This window comes from Odocoileus virginianus, chromosome 11 (assembly GCF_023699985.2).
Source record: "Odocoileus virginianus isolate 20LAN1187 ecotype Illinois chromosome 11, Ovbor_1.2, whole genome shotgun sequence".
NCBI classification, from domain to species: Eukaryota; Metazoa; Chordata; class Mammalia; order Artiodactyla; family Cervidae; genus Odocoileus; species Odocoileus virginianus.
In genome coordinates this window covers 40,271,608-40,292,186 of record NC_069684.1, presented here as the reverse complement: position 1 = coordinate 40,292,186, position 20,579 = coordinate 40,271,608, and the positions used below count along the sequence as shown (strand labels likewise).

Sequence of the window (20,579 nt, the reverse complement as noted above, 5' to 3'; positions counted from 1 at the left end):
AGTCTTCTCCAACACCACAGTTCAAAAGCATCAATTCTTTAGTACTCAGCTTTCTTCACAGTCCAACTCTCACATCCATACATGACCACTGGAAAAACCATAGCCTTGACCAGACAGGCCTTTGTTGGCAAAGTAATGTCTCTGCTTTTTAATATGCTATCTAGGTTGGTCATAACTTTCCTTCCAAGGAGTAAGCGTCTTTTAATTTCATGGCTGCAGTCACCATCCGCAGTGATTTTGGAGCCCAAAAAATAAAGTTTGACACTGTCTCCACTGTCTCCCCATCTATTTCCCATGAGGTGATGGGACTAGATGCCATGATCTTAGTTTTCTGAATGTTAAGCTTTAAGCCAACATTTTCACTCTCCTCTTTCACTTTCATCAAGAGGCTTGGCCCCAAAACCCTGTTCTCTTTGTTCTCCTACTTCTCAGGCCATTCTTTCTCTATATTTACAAGTGTCTCCTCTTCCTCACTCCTAAAAATTGGTGAACCCAAACCTTAATCCTCGGACCTCTTCTTACTCCTGATAACACTAGTGGGTAACCTCACCAGGCCTGTGGCTTTAAATAACATCATGTACTCATGGCTCCCAAACTTGGGTCTCTAACCCAGATCTCTCCTTGGAATTCCAAATCCTAAAACAACTCCCTCTAGGTATCTACACTTAAGATATGTAATAGGTATCTCGAACTTAAAAAAAAAAAATTATTATGTATTTGGCTGCCTCAGGTCTTCATTGTGGCACACAGGATCTTCACTGCATCATATGAGATCTTTTGTTGTGGCACGTGGGCTTTGATTCTCTGTGACTCGTGGTATCATAGTTCCCTGACCAGGGATTGAACCCGAGTGCAAGGTGGATTCTTAACCACTTGGCCACCAGGGAAGTCCTGGTGTCTCCAATCCAACATGTCTGGAAACTAACCCTCAACCTCCAGCGGCACGTGGGCTGCTCTGAGGCTTTCCCCTTCTCGGTCGATGGCTACTTACTCCAGTTGAACAGTCAAAAACCTTGGAGTGATCTCTTTTCCTCTTTTTCTGTCACATCCTCAGCAAATACTGTTAACTCTTACCCTCAGACAAATTCAGAATCCAGCCCCTCTCACTACCCTGGCTACTAACCACCCCAGAACAGGCCACCGTGGCCTCTCACCAGGACACTTGCAGTCACCTCTTATCTTGTCTCTGTGCCTCGTCTCTTCTCTTCTATGGTCTCCTCTTGACTCCACACAAGAGTGAACAATGCCACATTGCTCTTCTGTTGAAAACCCTCTGCTTCCCATTTCACTCCCAGAAACTTCCCTGCAGCTCTGCACCCATCCAGGCAACAGCTCCCTCTATGCCCTCATTGTCTCCTGTTCTCCCACCTTTCTCACACTACTCCAGTCACTCCAGACAGCTCCGTGGGCTTCAGGCATGCCCCAGAACCTTTGCACTTACTGTCTCCTCTGCCTGGAATGTTCTGCCCCCTACCCCATACCTGTTGCCTCACTCTGTTCAAATACCCCCTCATCAGAGAGAAGCCTTCTCTAAGAACACTGCGTGAAATGGCAACCCACCCAGTCTCATCGTTGCCTCTCCCCTTTACCTGTCCTTGTAAGTCTTCATAATTCCTCTTAATACTTGTTGCTTTTTTAATTTGTTTTTCACTGTGCCAAGTGGCATACAGGATCTTAGTTACCTGACCAGGAATAGAACCCGTGCCCCCTATAGTGGGAGCACTGACTCTTAACCACTGACCAGCAGGAAAGTCCCTGGCTGGGTTTTTCACAGCCTGCTGCTCTGCCCTGTTGGAATGTAAGTTCCTTGACAGCAAAGACTTTGTTTTACTCACTGCTGGACTCCTAACACCTAGGATAATGCCTGTCATGTGACAGACACTTAAGACTGATTGACTGATTGAAGTAATGAATGAATAAGTGAAAGAATGACATTGGCACATCATGAAAATTTACTAATAACAGAAATAGATAGGGATAGAAACTTCCTATACACTATACATTTGGCCCTTGAACAATACAGGTTTGAACTGCATGGGTCCACTTATACGCAGTTTTTTTTTTTAATATATTGGAAAAATTGAGGGAGGTTTGTGACAATTTGAAAACACTGGCAGATAAATCACAAAGCCTAGAAATATTGAAAAAATTAAGAAAAAGTTAGATATGTCATGAATGCGCAAAATATAGGTAGATATTAGTCTATTTTATCATTTACTGTCATCAAATATATAAAAATCTATTATAAAATTTAACATTTATCAAAACTTGCACACAGAAACACAGATCCTACATTGTGCATTCACAAGCAAGATAAATATAAATAAGTATAAACCATGCATGTGTGCTCAATCAGTCGTGTCTGACTCTGTGACCCCACAGACTGCATCCCTCCAGGTTCCTCTGTCCATGGGATAATCCCAGCAAGAATACCGGAGTGGGTTGACATTTCCTCTTCTAGGGGATCTTCTCAACCCAGCGATCAAACCCGTGTTTTCTGCATTGGCAGGCAGACTCTCTACCACTGAGCCACATGGGAAACCCAAACAGTGTAAAGATGCAGTGTTAAATCATAACAGCATAAATTTAACTGTAGCAGTACTGCAGTAATTTCATAGCTACCTTCTGTTGCTATTGTGATGAGCTCAAGTGTTTCACATATCTGCTTAATATGTCATATATATGACCCTAATCATCTCTGCATGAACAGTTCATCTCTCCAGCAAATTTCATATCACAGTGAAAAGTGATCTCTCACATTTCTCATGTATTTTTCATTGTGATTCGTGCAATAATGTAAACCTTGAATCACAACACGGGACCCATTAGAGTGCCACTAGTAATGGTGGAAGTGCTCCCAAGAAGCAGAAAAAAGTCCCAAATTTACAAGAAAAGTTGAATTGCTTGACATGTACTATAGACTGAGGTCTGCAGCTGCAGTTGTCTGTCATTTCACAATAAATGAATTCAGCATAAGGACCATTATAAAAAAGAAAATTTGTGAAGGCATCACTGTACCTGTGCCAGCAGGCATGAAAATCTTGCACTTTTTGTGAAATATTTTTTCACCTTGTGTTGAAAATGCAGCTTTTATATGTGTGCAGGATTGCTATAGGAAAGGCATACTTATGGACTTTTATAGATTTGAAAAATAGTGAAGTCGTTATATGACAACTGAAAGCAAGAGAAACGTGAAGAAGTACTTAATGCTAGAGAAGGATGGTTTCCTGATTTTAGAAAGCAGGGTCTTTAAAAAAGAAAGTCAAGATAATAGGAAGAGCAGCTTCTGTTGACCAAGAGGAAGCAGACAGAGCTCCAGGATGCTGTTAAGACAGTCACTGGAGAAAAAGGATATCTGCCTGAAGCGGTGTTTAATGCAGACAAGAGTGCCCTATCCTAGGGATGGCGGATAGCAGAATGCCACAAAGGACATTTATTATTAGAGAGGAAAACTGAACACGAGAATTTAAGGCAGGAAAGCATAGGCTAACTCTACATTCATGTGTAAATACAGTCGGGTTCATGGTCACGTTAGTTGTTCAGTCGTGTCTGACTCTTTGTGACCAATGGGCTATATAGCCCGCCAGGCTCCTCTGTCCATGGAGTTCTCCAGACAAGAATACTGGAGTAGGTTGCCATTCCTTTCTCTAGAGGATGGGTTCACAGTCAGGACTGCCCTTAACTGTAAAACTGCTAACCGCCCCTCCCCCCCCCAACCTTTAAGGGAAAAGATAAATAAATACCAGCTACCAGTCTTTTCATTGTACAAGAAGAAGGCCTGGACAATGATAACCCTTTTTCTGGATTAAACCCAGTTCCTTCACTGCTCTGTCCCTAAAATCAGAAAGCACCTTGGCAATAAGTGACTGTCTTTGAAAGTTCTTTTGATATTGGATACTCCCCTGGCCACCCAGAACACAAAGCGTTTGAAGTGCTCTATGGAAATGACTGTCAGTGCTATGGAAAAGAATCCCAATAAAGAGGATATCGTGAAAGCCTGGAAGGATCACACCACTTTAGATGCCATCGTTGTTAGAGAAAAAGTGAAAGCCACCAAGCCTGAAACAGTAAATTCCTGCCGGAGAAAACCATGTCCAGACGTTGTGTGTGACTTCACAGGGTTTACAATGGAGCCAGTCAAGGAAATCATGAAGGAGACTGTAGACATGGGAGGGGGGGGAAGGTGGGTAGTGAAGGGTTTCAAGATAAGGATCTTGGAGAAATTCGAGAGCTAATAGACCCCACGCCAGAGGAGTTGACAGAAGACAATTTGATAGGGGGATGAGTGCTTCCAAACCAGGGCAAGAGGCTGAGGAAGAAGACACAGGAGAAGCAGTGCCAGAAAGCAAATTGACATCAGACAATCTGGCAAAAGGATTCCAGTTATTTAAGACTGATTTTGACTTCTTTTACAGCATGGACCCTTCTATGATACAGGCACTGAAACTTAAGCAAATGATGGAAGAAAAATTGGTTATCATATAAAAACATTTTTAAAAGAAGTGAAAAAGCAAAAAAGTCAGACAGAAATTATAGTGTATTTCCATAAAGTTACATAAGTATTTCCATAAAGTTACACGACACATGCCTGTCTCTCCAGCATCCCCTTCCACCTCCTCACCTCTTCTCCCTCTGCCACCCTGAGACAGCAAGATCAACCCCTACCTTCCTCCTCCTCTGCCTACTCAATGTGAAGACAACAAGGATAAAGACCTTTATGATGATCCACTTCCTCTTAAAGAATAGTAAATAATCATCATGCCCCACTGTTAATAGATTTATCTGTTGTGTATGTGTCTTCATGTGAAAATCTAAACCTGTACAGCAAGAAGAGAAGAGAAGTTTTTGTGTCATCATCACCATCACTGCTTAAGTATTTATCATATAGAACTTCATGTGTAAGACTTGCAGGGAGTGGATAGCCCATCCTTGCATAGGTATAAGGTGAGTGACATTTACAGTAATATAAAATTAATAATGTGTTAGCTTTCTTATTGGTTTCTTATTGGTTTCTAACTTTGATTTCAAAGAATTATATTACTGTACAATATGCCTCTTTCTTTCATATTTGGAGAAAGAGTCCATCATCACAGGTAAGTGGGGTTCTTTTAATGTAACAATGTTTCCAATACTGTACTATGAATATGACTATAATACCATACACCATAAAAATTTTATAATGATTCATTCATTATTATGTAGGCCAGGTTTCCATGAAATAATCATATTGCTACTGCTTCTTCATTATCAATGTATGATTCATTATACTTGTAAATAAATGTGAATTTCTTCTTCACATTATCTTTTCATTTTTGATGTCCAGCGTTAGAAATACAAACAACATCTACAGTGTTTTGTATCATATAAGACAATATTGATGTAGGTACCAATAGATAATTCATCTTATAAACAGACAACATAAACTTATAGTATTGAGTACAGTATGGTACTGTAAATATATTTTCTCTTTCTTATGGTTTTCTTAATATCATTTTCTTTTCTCAGTTTACTCTAAGAATACAGTATAGGATCATATAACATACAAAATATGTGTTAATCTGCTTACGCTATCAGTATGGCCTTTAGTTTACTAATAATTTATTAGTAGTTAAGTTTGAGGGGAGTCAAGTTTCACTTAGATTTTCAACTATATGGGGGGTTGATACCCCAACCCCCTCATTATTCAAGGGTCAACTGTACTTACATCTGTGTCATGTTCAGTTCTGCTGCACCAAGTATGATCCTCTCAACTCACAATTAACATCAATAAAAATAATTCAGGTGGTTATATATGTGATGCATTCTGATCATATTTATTTGTTCAATAACTGAGGCATCTGGACTGATCTGATTCGACCCTCATATCAAATTCAAGAACCGGAAACATTACTTAAAGCTCCACTTCCAATCATCTTCTTCTGCCATCTCCTTTAACAAAATTAATTACACTCACAAATACCCTATGCAAATAAACTTTTTTTTTTCTCTCCAACATAGGAAAACATTCCCAACATGGTTTGACTCCAGTGGAAAGAAACAAAATGGTGGGAGGTGGGGAAACTCATAACTTGAACATCAAGTGATCCATCTTCTTCCCTCTCAGGGGTTTGATGAAAGATGCCAGTGCAGACAAACTTGACTACATTTCCTACCTGGATGACCTCGCTTCCTTCATAGGTGTAAAGCCCAACATCCCACTTCTGTTCATCAAGGATCCCAGACTAGCATGGGAAGTTTTCTTTGGACCATGTACTCCTTACCAGTATCGCCTAATGGGCCCCGGGAAATGGGATGGAGCCCGAAATGCCATCTTGACCCAATGGGACAGGACACTGAAACCCTTAAAAACTCGAACCATTCCTGGTTCCTTCAAACCTGCCTCCATGTCACATTATTTGAAAGCCTGGGGGGTACCTATACTGCTTGCTTCCCTTCTGCTGATCTACAAATCTTCCATTTTTTTGAAATTGGTTCCAGAAAAACTACAGGACAGAATATCCCCTTACTTAATAAGTATTCGGTGAGGGTAAATCTGATGGGTGATGAGGATTGGCCCCAGTCATATTAATTCTGTTCCCAAATATCTTGTGTTTCCCCTCTCCTCTCCATCATAGCTGGTATCATCCAAGTTTAGGTCTAATCATCTCTTACCTGAATTATCGTTCTATCTTCCTCTTAAGTCTCAGTACCTCCTTTCTTGCCTCCTTTACCTAAGCAATTGTTCTAAAATAAAAAATACTGTCATTGTTTCCATCAAGATCCTAGTAGGAACAAGACAGAACTCAAATTAGGTAATTTGTGGAAACTTTATATAAAGATTATGTCCAATGGTTTGAGCAGAGGGTAGGGAAATCATAAGTAGAATGAAATACTCCCAGACTAGTAACCGTGAGATGCTTTTACCATCCATAGTTTTTCTAAAGAGGCAAAGGGAGAACAAATATGAATAAGAGAGTGAGGTTATGTGGAGAGGACCACCTCTCAAGAGCTGTGATCTCCAGCTCACCACTGAAGGCAGTCCATGGTGACCCCGAAAGTACAGAGCTAGGGAAATTCATTGCCTAATCTTACGTTCTTCCTTCCCTCTGATCTTCTGCCCATGCTTCTCAATGGCCTAACCCAACTAAAATTCAGAAGGCAAGGTTACTGACTATTGTGGATTTAATTGCATTCATTCCCCCCAAAATATAGTCAAGTTCTAACCTCTGGTACCTGTGAACTTACTTGGAAATAGGATCTTTGAAAATGTACATAAGTTAAAAATAAGATCTTTGCAAATGTACATAAGTTGAGATCATACTGAAATAGGGTGAACTAGATCCAATATAAAAAAAGGATCCTTATGAAAAGAGGATAAAGCTACTGTCTGGTGATCTAGTGACTAATTAGACTCCAGGCTCCCAATGCAGGGGGCCCAGGTTCGATCCCTGGTCAGGGAATTAGATCCCTGAAGATCAACTGAAGATCTCGCATGCTGCAACTAAGACCCAGTGCAGCCAAATAAATAAATTTTTTAAAGAGAGAGAGAGGCTAAGACACAGAGACATAGTCACAGTGGAGAATACCATGTGAAGTCAGGCAGAAGTTGGAATGATGTATCTACAAAGCAAGAATCGCCAAGCAAGCAAACACTGAAAGAGACACAGAACAGATTCTCTCTCAAAATCCACAGAGGAAAAAGCCCCACCAACAACAAGTCCAGACTCCTAGCCTCCAGAATTGTGAAAGAATGAGCCACCCACTTTGCTATGGCAATCTTAGGATATGATACACCAACTGATGTTTCCTGTGGAGGTCAGCCTCCTAGGCCACAGTGCAGAGCAAAGGTGATGGAGAGTGTATGTGGAAGGATACCAGAAAGGATCCAGAGCAGACATGTTGCTTTCCAGTTTAAAAATCCTGCAAAGTTTCTCCCTGGATTAGAGAGAATAAATTCCTTAGCCTTGAAGAGGAGACTCTTCCTGATCTGAGTCCATTTGCCCAGGTCACTGGAATCCTGAGCTGTAACCACTCCTCCTCTTCAAAATCCTACCATCTAGCCCTCATACCTCCTCACTTTGGCATAAGCTGTTGCCTTTTCCAGCTATGCAAATTCACACCTGACTGTCTTTCTAGGGTGAGCTTGATTATCTCCCTTTGTGAAGCCTTCTCTGAGTCCCCAAAGCAGAGTTGACTGCCACTACATAATGACTGGGCTTCCCTGGTGGTCCAGATGGTGAAGAATCTGCTCGCAATGCAGGAGATTCAGATTCAATTCCTGGATTGGGAAGATTCTCAGGAGAAGGGCATGGCAACTCACTCCAGTATTCTTGCTGGAGAATTCCATGGGCAGAGGAACCTGGTGGGCTACAGATCATGGGGTTGCAAAAGAGTTGAACATGACTGAGTAACTAACACTTCCACTTTCTTTCATTTTTCATGACTGCCATCTCACATACTACTCCATCATTGTTCTGATCTTACAATAACATTAATGTAATTCTCTTTTTGTGTCCATCTCCTAATAAATGGTGGGTTCTTGAGAGGAACCATCATCTTGTCCAGCTAAAACACTGCCTGATAAAAATACTACAAAATAAATATTTGATGACTAAACAGTGGCTTCACTGGCTGACATTCCTTGTCTCTCTTCTACCCACATTCCTTTCTTCTGCCAACTTGATAAATTACTTCAGACTACTTCAGCTCTGCAAATGAACAAGGACTGTCCACCAACATATAATTTTATAAGACAATCCATGTGGCAGTCAGAATATATACAACTGATCAGCAACTGGGAGCCAGGAGTACTGATGGAAAGCGCTAACTCTAGAATTCAACCTGAATTATAATCCCAGCTCTGCCATTAACTGTGAAGCTTTGATCAAGTTACTTAGCCGCTGTGATTCTCAAGTGTCCTCATCTGGAAAATGAGGCGACAAGAATATTACCTACCTCAAAAGTAAACATGAAGTGAGACAATATAGGGTGTTACTTACATAGTTAATTAACTATTAACAGCTGAAGAGTTTGAGGACATTTTAAACTCTCTGAATTAAAAGGATTGGAAAACTATGGCCTGGCTCTATTCCCTGTTGCCTAATCAGAGAGTATGGCCTCAGCTGTCTGTGGCCCACCTGGTAGCACCTTCCAACTAGGATCCCTCTTTTGACCTTGTGTTCCCCTCTCCCCCCAAGACCTGAGGCCATTGCCACCACCATCGCTGCCATCACCATGGCACCACTCACATGCTTTCACACAGACCTTCCAGGATGCAGCAAGCCAGCAATACCAAAGGAAGAATTATTCTCCATCATTAACAGTGAACCTCCTGACATAACTTGTTGATGTGTCTCTAGGGTTTTATTGACAACAAGCCCTGGGCAAAGAAGCACCTAATTCCAGATCTTCAAAACCAACTAAAACTAACCAGTAGGAGCAGTGTTGTTGGAGGATGGAAGGAACAAAAAGTGCCCACCAAACTGAGAAGGTATCTTGAGACTGAAAAATGAGGTGGACACCTCCATGTAATCACTGGATCACATATTACAAGGCAGCTTACTCACAGGGTGGGATCTGGATCAAGCAGACAATGATCCCGAAGTGTTCACAGCTGCACTCCATACCACCAAAGGGGTCTTGGGACACTTTTACAGTTTACCTAGGCTATGAGCATATGTCCTTGGAAACAGGACACGCATTCCTAAGTTAAGATTTTTGAACAAGTTAACTAGTCTCATGAGTACTAGAATACATCAAGGAAGGTTTTCCTTATTGTTTGGGGACTATTAGAGCATAGAGGCCACCTGGTCCTAATGATTCTTAAACAATATCATTAACTATAAAGCCCTTGACAATGGAGAAGTGATCTGCTGCACAGTACAGTCCTGGGTAGGGTCAGTGAAAGGACAGGAGAAACTGTAAAGACCCAAGATGACTCTCAGAGCAGCAGCTCGGGGTCCATCCACCTCCTTGATTGACAATGAAACACAGGTCCCAAGGGTGATTCATAGTCCCATAACATTTAGAAATATTATTAAAGTCATTTTAATTTTTATCACTTATTATATAATTCATATTTTTAAACATAAAAGTATAATTTAAATGAAATTGACAATATTAAAGAAGCATTAGGAGGAAAACCACATTTCCTAAGTTCTTTCAAGGAAATCAAAAATAAACCAGCTGTAAAAGTTTCTTGTTCAACAATAAAATCTGCTCAAAGCTCAGCATTACAATAAGATACTTCTGTTATACAATTTCGGAAGATTTATATCCACCAAAAGAAATTTTTCAAGTGTAGGGGAAGTCTCTTTTTTGAAAGGACTAAGCTTCAGTTCAGTTCAGTTCAGTTCAGTCACTCAGTCGTGTCTCTTTGCGACCCCATGAACCACAGCATGCCAGGCCTCCCTGTCCATCACCAACTCCCAGAGTCCACCCAAACCCATGTCCATTGAGTCGGTGATGCCATCCAACCATCTCATCCTCTGTCACTCCCTTCTCTTCCTGCCCTCAATCTTTCCCAGCATCACGGTCTTTTCAAATGAGTCAGCTCTTTGCATCAGGTGGCCAAAGTATTGGAGTTTCAACTTCAACATTAGTCCTTCCAATGAACACCCAGGACTGATCTCCATTAGGATGGATTGGTTGGATCTCCTTGCAGTCCAAGGGACTCTCAAGAGTCTTCTCCAGTGCTCGCTTCGGCAGCACATATACTAAAATTGGAACGATACAGAAAAGATTAGCATGGCCCCTGCGCAAGGATGACACACAAATTTGTGAAGCGTTCCATATCTTTGACACAGATGTACAGAACAGACTTTGGGACTCTGTGGGAGAAGGCGAGGGTGGGATGTTCTAAGAGAACAGCATTGAAACAAGTATACTATCAAGGGTGAAACAGATCACCAGCCCAGGTTGGATGCATAAGACAAGTGCTCAGGGCTGGTGCACTGGGAAGACCCAGAGGAATCGGGTGGGGAAGGAGGCGGGAGGGGGGATTGGGATGGGGAACACATGTAAATCCATGGCTGATTCTTGTCAATGTATGGCAAAAACCACTACAATATTGTAAAGTAATTAGCTTTCAACTAATAAAAATAAATGGGAAAAAAAAAAGAGTCTTCTCCAACACCACAGTTCAAAAGCATCAATTCTTCAGCACTCAGCTTTCTTTATAGTCCAACTCTCATATCCATACATGACCACTGGAAAACCATAGCCTTGACTAGACGGACCTTTGTTGACAAAGTAATGTCTCTGTTTTTCCATATGCTATCTAGGTTGGTCATAACTTTCCTTCCAAGGAGTAAGCGTCTTTTAATTTCATGGCTGCAATCGTCATCTGCAGTGATTTTGGAGCCCAGAAAAATAAAGTGAGCCACTGTTTCCCCATCTATTTCCCATGAAGTGATGGGACCGGATGCCAAGATCTTAGTTTTCTGAATGTTGATCTTTAAGCCAACTTTTTCACTCTCCTCTTTGACTTTCATCAAGAAGCTTTTTAGTTCCTCTTTACTTTCTGCCATAAAGGTGGTGTCATCTGCATATCTGAGGTTATTGATATTTCTCCCGGCAATCTTGAGTCCAGCTTATGCTTCCTCCAGGACTGACTTTCAGAGATGGCATTTTCTAGTTTAATATCAGTACATACATATAATAACATAAGAGGAAATAAATAAGCCCCAAAACATTTTCTTGGACTCCTCTTATGCATACAAGTTCTAACACCCTCTCCACATTGAGCTCACTGTAGCTCTTCAAGTCAGCACTGTCTCCAGGCAGTAATCAGAGCACCTACTATTCACTCTGTAGGACAGAAATGGAACTATATTCACACTCACACAATCCACTGCACTCACTTGACCTCACTTTACCCATCCCAGGCAATCCAGCCTCCCTCAGCCAACTTCAGTTAACTTTCAGGTACCTGACAAGTGAACAGTTGGCAAATAATCAGATGGTTCATTGGCAGCAGACAAACAGCAACAGACAAAAGCAGAGAAGAGGAGTAACCAAGAAGGAAGACAGGAAGAGGCAGCTCTTTAGAGTCATGTGGGAGAATTAATTCATTCCCAATAACCTTTAAGAACACCACTAACTTGAAAGACAGAAAACCAGTCAACCACAGTAACAGTTTTCTGGAGCCAATCAGCAGAGGGCGCCCAGTCTCTCCATCAGTGGTTCGGAAGGAATATGTTGAATTACAGCCTGAACAATACTAAAGCCTAAATCTTTTTTTTTTTTTTTGGGGGGGGGGGGTTATTTTGTTTCAGTTGCATTGCACAACTTGTGGGATCTTAGTTCCCTGACTAGAGATCAAACCCTGGCCCTGTCAGTGAAAGCAACTAGTCCTAACCACTAAACCACCAGGGAATTCCTAGCCTGAATCATCTTTTGAGAGGAAATTTGGTTTCTGAAAGCAGCTAAAAATCATTTAGGACTCAATATGAGTATATAAGATGTAAAGACAAACTGAGAAATTTCCTTTTGATTGAAAATGAAACATGATATAAATAATGAAGTTGATTTGCTTCTGTGATTCCAAACAATAAGTCTGAAAAATGGAGAAAGAGCAAAAGAATGAAGAATGAAAATCCAAAGAAGTGACCAGAGCAAGATGCTTTCATACATTTTGGGCAAAGAAACAATACATTTGTGAAGATTTGACAAGGCAGAGGGGTTTGGGCTGGGGTAATAAATGGTGAAAATATAACTGAGAAGACAAGGGTTAGTTTGACATGGTTTGTTTGTAAAGATTTCTCAACCCCAAATTTCCTATTTCTGGTGATAAGAATATCTTCCTTCCTTCTGGTACAGGGAGGGTACCTTTCACATGGAGACTGGTGAGTGTCATAGTGACTTTTCTGCTCCTACTGTTGTCTCAAACTCTTTCAGCTTAAGATATTCAATATGCTTAGTCGCTCAGTCATGTCCACTCTTTGCGACCCCATGGAATGTAGCCTGCCAGGCTCCTCTGTCCATGGGGATTCTCCAAGCAAGAGAACTGGAGTGAGTTGCCATGCATTTCTTCAGGGGATTTTCCTAACCCAGAGATTGAACTCAGGTCTCCAGCATTGCAGGTGGATTCTTTACCATCTAAGCCACCAGGGAAGCCCATTCAATATGCCTAGGCGCCATATTTTGGGCTAGCATGCCCTGAACCCTGTCATCATACTTTGTACTATGCAAAAGTTAGAACACCAAAGGTACACAGGATACAGCAAAAGTTTCCTGCTCACACTTAAGCAAAATCACACAAAAGAAGGTAACAAGGCCAAAATGATACCTGCCTGTCCTTTCAATGTCACATTGAAGCATTGTTTAACAATCCTCTCAAGGATTATTTTATTTTCTAAGAGAAGTCTGAATGTTCTAATTAACTATTAGAGACTCAGACTCTATAAAGTTAACTTGTAGATTTGTGTTTAATAAAGATGTAAATGATTTCTCTCTAGCAAAAGAGATAATCCCAAAGGCTATCTAATGCCCTGCTAAAACATGAATCAGTTTTGTTTCTAACCTAAGTAATTTATTCTAACCTTTCTTTGTTAAACTGCCTATAAATACTCAGTTCCTTAAATGCTCTTTGAACGAGCTTTACATACTGTTCCCTCACCAATTAATGAGATAATTAAATTTTTGACATAAGTTCATAGTTTACATCTGCCAAAAAAAGGGTTATGTTTTTAACTTCTGAAAATCACACTTTCACATTGCAGAAGTGAGTGAGCCTTTGGTGAGAACTCATCTAAGTAAGTTTTTTTTTTTTTTATTTTTATTAGTTGGAGGCTAATTACTTCACAACATTGCAGTGGGTTTTGTCATACGAATCAGCCATGGAGTTACATGTATTCCCCATCCCGATCCCCCCTCCCACCTCTCTCTCCACCCAATTCCTCTGGGTCTTCCCAGTGCACCAGGCCCAAGCACTTGTCTTATGCATCGCACCTGGGCTGGTGATCTGTTTCACTTTAGATAATATACATGCTGTTCTCTCGAAACATCCCACCCAAGCCTTCTCCCACAGAGTCCAAAAGTCTATTCTGTACATCTGTGTGTCTTTTTCTGTTTTGCATATAGGGTTATCATTACCATCTTTCTAAATTCCATATATATGTGTTAGTATGCTGTAATGGTCTTTATCTTTCTGGCTTACTTCACTCTGTATAATGGGCTCCAGTTTCATCCATCTCATTAGAACTGATTCAAATGAATTCTTTTTAATGGCTGAGTAATATTGCATGGTGTATATGTACCACAGCTTCCTCATCCATTCATCTGCTCATGGGCATCGAGGTTGCTTCCATGTCCTGGCTATTATAAACAGTGCTGCGATGAACATAGGGGTGCATGTGTCTCTCTCAGATCTGGTTTCCTCAGTGTGTATGCCCAGAAGTGGTATTTCTGGGTCATATGGCAGTTCTATTTCCTGTTTTTTAAGAAATCTCCACACTGTTCTCCATAGTGGCTATACTAGTTTGCATTCCCACCAACAGTGTAAGAGGGTTCCCTTTTCTCCACACCCTCTCCAGCATTTATTGCTTGTAGACTTTTGGATAGCAGCCATCCTGACTGGCGTATAATGGTACCTCATTGTGGTGTTGATTTGCATTTCTCTGATAATGAGTGATGTTGAGCATCTTTTCATGTGTTTGTTAGCCATCTGTATGTCTTCCTTGGAGAAATGTCTGTTGAGTTCTTTGGCCCATTTTTTGATTGGGTCATTTATTTTTCTGGAGTTGAGCTGGAGGAGTTGCTTGTATATTTTTGAGATTAATCCTTTGTCTGTTGCTTCATTTGCTATTATTTTCTCCCAATCTGAGGGCTGTCTTTTCACCTTGCTTATAGTTTCCTTTGTTGTGAAAAAGCTTTTAAGTTTCATTAGGTCCCATTTGTTTATTTTTGCTTTTATTTCCAATATTCTGGGAGGTGGGTCATAGAGGATCCTGCTGTGATTCATGTAGGAAAGTGTTTTGCCCATGTTCTCCTCTAGGAGTTTTATAGTTTCTAGTCTTACGTTTAGATCTTTAATCCATTTTGAGTTTATTTTTGTGTATGGTGTTAGAAAGTGTTCTAGTTTCATTCTTTTACAAGTGGCTGACCAGTTTTCCCAGCACCACTTGTTAAAGAGGTTGTCTTTTTTCCATTGTATATCCTTGCCTCCTTTGTCGAAGATAAGGTGACCATAGGTTCGTGGATTTGTCCCTGGGCTTTCTATTCTGTTCCATTGATCTTTATTTCTGTCTTTGTGCCAGTACCATACTGTCTTGATGACTGTGGCTTTGTAGTATAGTCTGAAGTCAGGCAGGTTGATTCCTCCAGTTCCATTCTTCTTTCTCGAAATTACTTTGGCTATTCGAGGTTTTTTGTATTTCCATACAAATTGTGAAATTATTTGTTCTAGTTCTGTGAAAAATACTGTTGGTAGCTTGATAGGGATTGCATTGAATCTATAGATTGCTTTGGGTAGTATAACCATTTTGACAATATTGATTTTTCCAATCCATGAACACAGTATGTTTCTCCATCTGTTTGTGTCCTCTTTGATTTCTTTCATCAGTGTTTTATAGTTTTCTATGTATAGGTCTTTTGTTTCTTTAGGTAGATAAGTAAGTCTTTTTCACAATGAAATCTGGTAAGGAAGTGCTTTCTTGGCACCTACTACTGCTCAGGTCATGGGCAGCATGATATGAGGAAAAGGACATGAACTTCAAAGCCAGACCTGAGCTCATATATGATCATGCCCACCAACTCAATGACATGAATTTTAGCAAACTCTGGGAGATATTGGAGGACAGAGGAGCCTGGAATACTACAGTCCATGGGATTGAAAGAGTCAGACATGACTTAGCAAGTGAACAACAACTGCCACTTTCTAGCTCAACAATTTGGGGAAATTCACTCTTTTTCTCTAAGTTCTACTCTATGTTCATGAAATAAGGATAAATATTTCTTCTACAGAATGTTACTGTTGGTGCTATAGGAAATAATACATCCTGCATTTAACATAGTGTCTGAGTCCTAGCAAACAGTTAGTACATACATCACCTTCCCCTTTTCCCAAGGGGATGCTGGCAAATTTCTAAAGAAAGTGTAGTGTGTGCAGATTCTTACAGTATAAACACTCCCACCATGACTGGTTTCAACCCATCAACCTGAACACAGAGTTGGAAATATATATACAATTGGCCCTCACACTGCTATATGAGCTGGCTCTTTCTCCTCCTGTTCTCCACCTCTGCAATTCTTTCTCCTCTTTCATATCTCACTTTAAACACTTCTTCATCAGGGGAGATGTGCTGACTTCCAAGTTAAGTCAAATCTCCTATTATTTTTCCTCATAGTACTGTGTGCCTTTAGTTCAGAACTCTTCTCACAATTTTTAATTACACATTTATAACTATTAATTAACCTCTATCACATGATTAGACTGTAAGTGCCAGAAAGACAGAGAATGTATCTGTTTTGCTCCCCATTACTTCCTAAGCATCTAGTTCAAATCTGGTAGCAAAAAAAAAAAGGCACTCACCTCAATAAGTATCTGTTGAATGAATCAAGCAACCAAACAACTGAAGATGGATAGGTGAATGGATTGATAGATGCATGGATGAATGTATAGGAAAGAACTGATTCTTTTGTCCCTTGGCCAAATTATATGTAGTTATTTCTCCTCTAACAGATACTCAGTCCTCCCCTAGATATTTTGGCGCAAAGTTGGTCAAATCAATCCTCTTTGGAAGTAAAGAATTTTCTGATGGTTAGAGAAGTGCCAGGACAGTAGCAAACTTTCTGAATGGCAGTCACTTATAATGTCTCTGTAATCGAGACAGTTCTCCAGAGTCCACTTTGGAACTTGAGTCCACATCCAACTTCCTTCTCTTCTTCATATATTTCTGTAAAAAATAAAAAATTAATAAATAGAATAATAATAAATAGAACATTTAATTAAATAGAGTCAAATAACCAGGAAAGGGGGCTCTCTTGTCCTTCGATTACAGCAGAACTCAACAGGAAGAAGAAAGACTTCTCTTCTTCCCCGATAAGGACTGGTAATGAAAAGCCATGGACTCTCTTTTACTATTGCCCTTCTCCCCGCTATAAAAATGTTCTTCCTCCCTTGCCATGTGGGAAACTTCACGTGGCTTACCATGGTTGCAAACCCAGAATTGTCATTTTTTGCTGGGCTTCTGGTGGTGCTAGTGGTAAAGAATCCGCTGGCCAGTGCAGGAGACACAAGAGACGTGGTTGATCCCTGGGTCTGGAAGATCCCCTGGAGAAGGAAATAGCAACCCACTCTAATATTCTTTCCTGGAGAATCTCATAGACAGAGGAACCTGGTGGGCTACAGTCCACAGGGCCTCAAAGAGTCAGACATTACTAAAGGGACTTAGCACACATGCATGCACAATGACCCCAGACAAATTCATCTCTGCTGGAGAAATATCTGGCAGTCTCTTTGCTCAGGTCCAGCATTTCTTACCACCATTCATACAAAATGCCTTCTATCCAAGTTACAGATTAAGATCAACATTTACTCAGCTTGCCTTTGTTCCAGAGAGATAATTTTCATTCATAACTAGAAGTATTTTTCCATATTCAAAATAATCATCTCCACTATTCAAAGGCAACTTAGTTAAACTAAGTATACCCCCCAAGAAAAGAAACACTTATTTTGAAGTATTTTCCAGCTTGTTGTATAAAAAATGTCTTTTTAAAACTTCTGGTTAAACATGGCAGAACACGTGATAATTTTTATTTCATCTTTTTAAAACAACAGTAAAGGGGGAAAAAAGACCACAGCAGATGGACAATGTCATCACATTTTCAGCAAATAAAAAGCATATGGAAGGGCCTTCCCTAGTGGTCCAGTGGTTAAAGAATCTGCCTGCCAACGCAGGGGACATGAATTCAATCCCTGTTCCAGAAAGATTCCACATCCAGCCAGGCAATTAAGCCAGGTGCCACAAGTACTGAGCCTGAGCTCTAGAGCCACGAGCCACAACTACTGAAGCCCATGCACCCGCAATGAGAAGCCCAAGCCCTGCAACTAGAGGGTAGCCCCACTCACCAAACTAAAGAAAGCCTTTGCACAGCAACAAAGATCTGGCAGCCAAAAATTTAAAAAAAAATAAAGATCTAAAATTTTAAAAACTATTCATTAAAAAAAAAAAAAGCATATGGAAGAGACTTCCCTGGTGGTCCAGTGGTTAAGACTGTGCTTCTACTGCAGGGATTGGTTCAATCCCTGGTTGGAGAACTAAGATCCCACATGCAGCACAGTGCAACCAGAAAGACAGACACACATACACACACACAAAACACAAAAAGCATATGGAAGGTAAGTAACTGACTAACAAAGTAGAGAAAGTTTATAGCTTAAATTAACATAAAGGCATCTAGCATGGCAAAGGACAGGGATGGGGCAAGTAGATAAAACCAGGTGAGGTAAAGTCTGTATTCTGAAGGAGAAGCCCCAGATCCCATCTTCCTGCCCTTCATAAGTATAGCACTTACTTCTCTGGAATGGCTTTAGCAAAAAACATCTGGATTCTAACTTTCAGGGGACCTCAGCAAAAAAAATGGAGAGCCTAAAATCCCAGCCTGATCACATCCTGATCAATCCTACTAGTAGAGAAGTCCTGCACAAGCATACAAAGTCACAAATTAACAGTTCGGTTCTGTTCTCTGAAATGTGAACAAAAGACAAGGGCCAATATACTTTTCAGGAAATTATATCATACAGAAGGCAGGGACCAAAACAAACACAGAAGAAAAGAACTTGGAGGAATAAAAATAATGTATGAGATAACATCAAAAGAATTATAATCCAGGGAATGCCCTGGAAGTCCAGTGGGTAGGATTCCTCACTCTCTCTGCTGAGGGTCTGGGTTCAGTTCCTGGTCAGGGAACCGACACCCCACACGCTAAGGGGCAAGGCCAAAAAAAAATTATAATCTATGTTCTCTGAGAGATAAAAGATAGCATTGGGCCTGGGAAACAAGAACACAATATTATTGTAAGAAGAACAATAGAATTCTCACAGATAGTGGGGCTGAAAAATAAAATGATGGACAATACAAAAGCAAAGGAAATGTAAGGATCCATCTAGGAAATTTAACATCTGAATAATAGGACTTTCAGAAGAGATTAAGCATGATTAAATTATTGTGGGGAAGTAAAGTTTGCCACCCCAAAATGGGTCTCTTTGGCATGGAGATTATTTTAGGCTGATCATTTTTAAGAAACAGAAGTCTCGGGAAGTTTTTGTTTTTACCTCTCCCTTAGTTGCTTAAAAAATAGATAAAGGGTCTGTTCCTGGAACTGAGCTATCACCAGAGACATCTACAAAAAACATGGGCTGGGGTGTTGAGGGAGACTTGGCAGGGCCCAGATATCAGAGCCCACTCGGTGTCCCGTTGTCTCTGCCTGGCCCAGCAAACATCTATTTACCAAACATTGTCTTTTCCATCTCCATGTCAATTGCCTTCCTCCTCAAACTGCTACTTCAGTATCCTGTTTAAAGTCTCAAAGTACTACTTCAATCCTGTTTGGATTTCAGCTGAAGATGGTATTTAATGTGAGGGCTTCAGCCATTTTGATGAGTTACTCAGTTTTCCTGGGTCTCTCCCATGTATCTATGTTATTAAACTTTTGTTTGATTTTCTTCTGTTTATCTGTCTCATCTCAGTGTAATTCTCATATCAGGCAGAAGGACCTAAAGGAGTAGAGGAAATTTTTCCTCCCCAACATGATTAAAGAAATAATACAACCTCTCCTCCCTCAACTGAAGACCCAGTGGAAAAGCCCATTCATTTCATTTAGCATGAATGAAAAAAGCCTCAAAGTGAGGCATGGTGGAGTTATTTTAGACATGTGAGTTTTGAGCAGCTGTTAAAAATAACAGTGAAAATATATCACATAAATAGTTCAGTATAGGAGCCCATAGCTCAGGGGAGAAATCAAGGTTAGAGATACAAATAGGAATCCATTAGCTTGTTAAAAAAAACAAGTATTTGAAGCCAAAATATTGAATAAAATAATCTACAGAGAGTTAAATAGAAAAGAAGAGACAAGAAAGAGAGAAGGGAAGAGACTAGGGCTCAGAGCAGAGTCCTCTAGAGGAGATAAATACAATGTCTCAGAGAACCAGAGAAAAAGAGTACTTCAGAAGATGAGCAAAATCAACTGTATCAAAGGCAACCACGATGAAGGGAAATAGAGGAGATTTAATTGTTGTATTTACTGATTGGAGAGCACCAGTCATCTTAGTAAGAACTGCACATCTTTTAGAAGTATTAATTTTTTCAAAGATTAGAGTTGAAATATGGTGGGATAATGGAGAAGGAATGGCAACCCACTCCAGTATTCTTGCCTGGGAAATCCCACAAACAGGAGCCTGGCAGGCTACAGTCCATAGGGTCTCAAAGAGTCAGACACAACTTAGCAACTAAACAACAACATGGTAGGACAGAGAAAGATGTAGGATATTAATAACTTAAGTGCCAAATAATGTAAAACATTGTTTTGATATTAAAATAAATGTGGACAATTTATGGAACAGAATACAGTATTTACATTAATTTCTGAGATAAATTAGG

General features: G+C 40.3%; 1 protein-coding gene, 1 long non-coding RNA gene and 1 other non-coding gene across 5 annotated transcripts in view; 2 read left to right on the top strand and 1 right to left on the bottom strand.

Annotated features, from left to right (window-relative positions):
- FMO4 (flavin containing dimethylaniline monoxygenase 4) overlaps positions 1-8,595 on the top strand; it is a 41,509-nt gene extending 32,914 nt beyond the window's left edge. For 2 of the 3 annotated variants that reach the window (XM_020872150.2, XM_070474333.1), the window contains exon 9: positions 6,104-8,595. In XM_020872150.2, the coding sequence (XP_020727809.2) occupies positions 6,104-6,524 (421 nt within the window). In that variant the 3' untranslated portion in view covers positions 6,525-8,595. Of the gene's footprint in view, positions 1-4,825; positions 4,945-6,103 lie in introns of all 3 variants that reach the window. The other variant, XM_070474334.1, reaches the window with a different exon arrangement.
- Positions 6,921-17,279, bottom strand: LOC139037504 (uncharacterized). Its single transcript, XR_011490368.1, has 3 exons — positions 17,129-17,279; positions 16,511-16,874; positions 6,921-10,694 (listed from the first exon to the last, which is right to left on the bottom strand). It is a non-coding gene; the product is annotated as an uncharacterized lncRNA (long non-coding RNA).
- On the top strand, positions 10,671-10,777 carry LOC139037624 (U6 spliceosomal RNA). The gene has a single exon (XR_011490499.1). It is a non-coding gene; the product is annotated as a U6 spliceosomal RNA (small nuclear RNA).
- Positions 17,280-20,579: the final 3,300 nt, after the last annotated feature.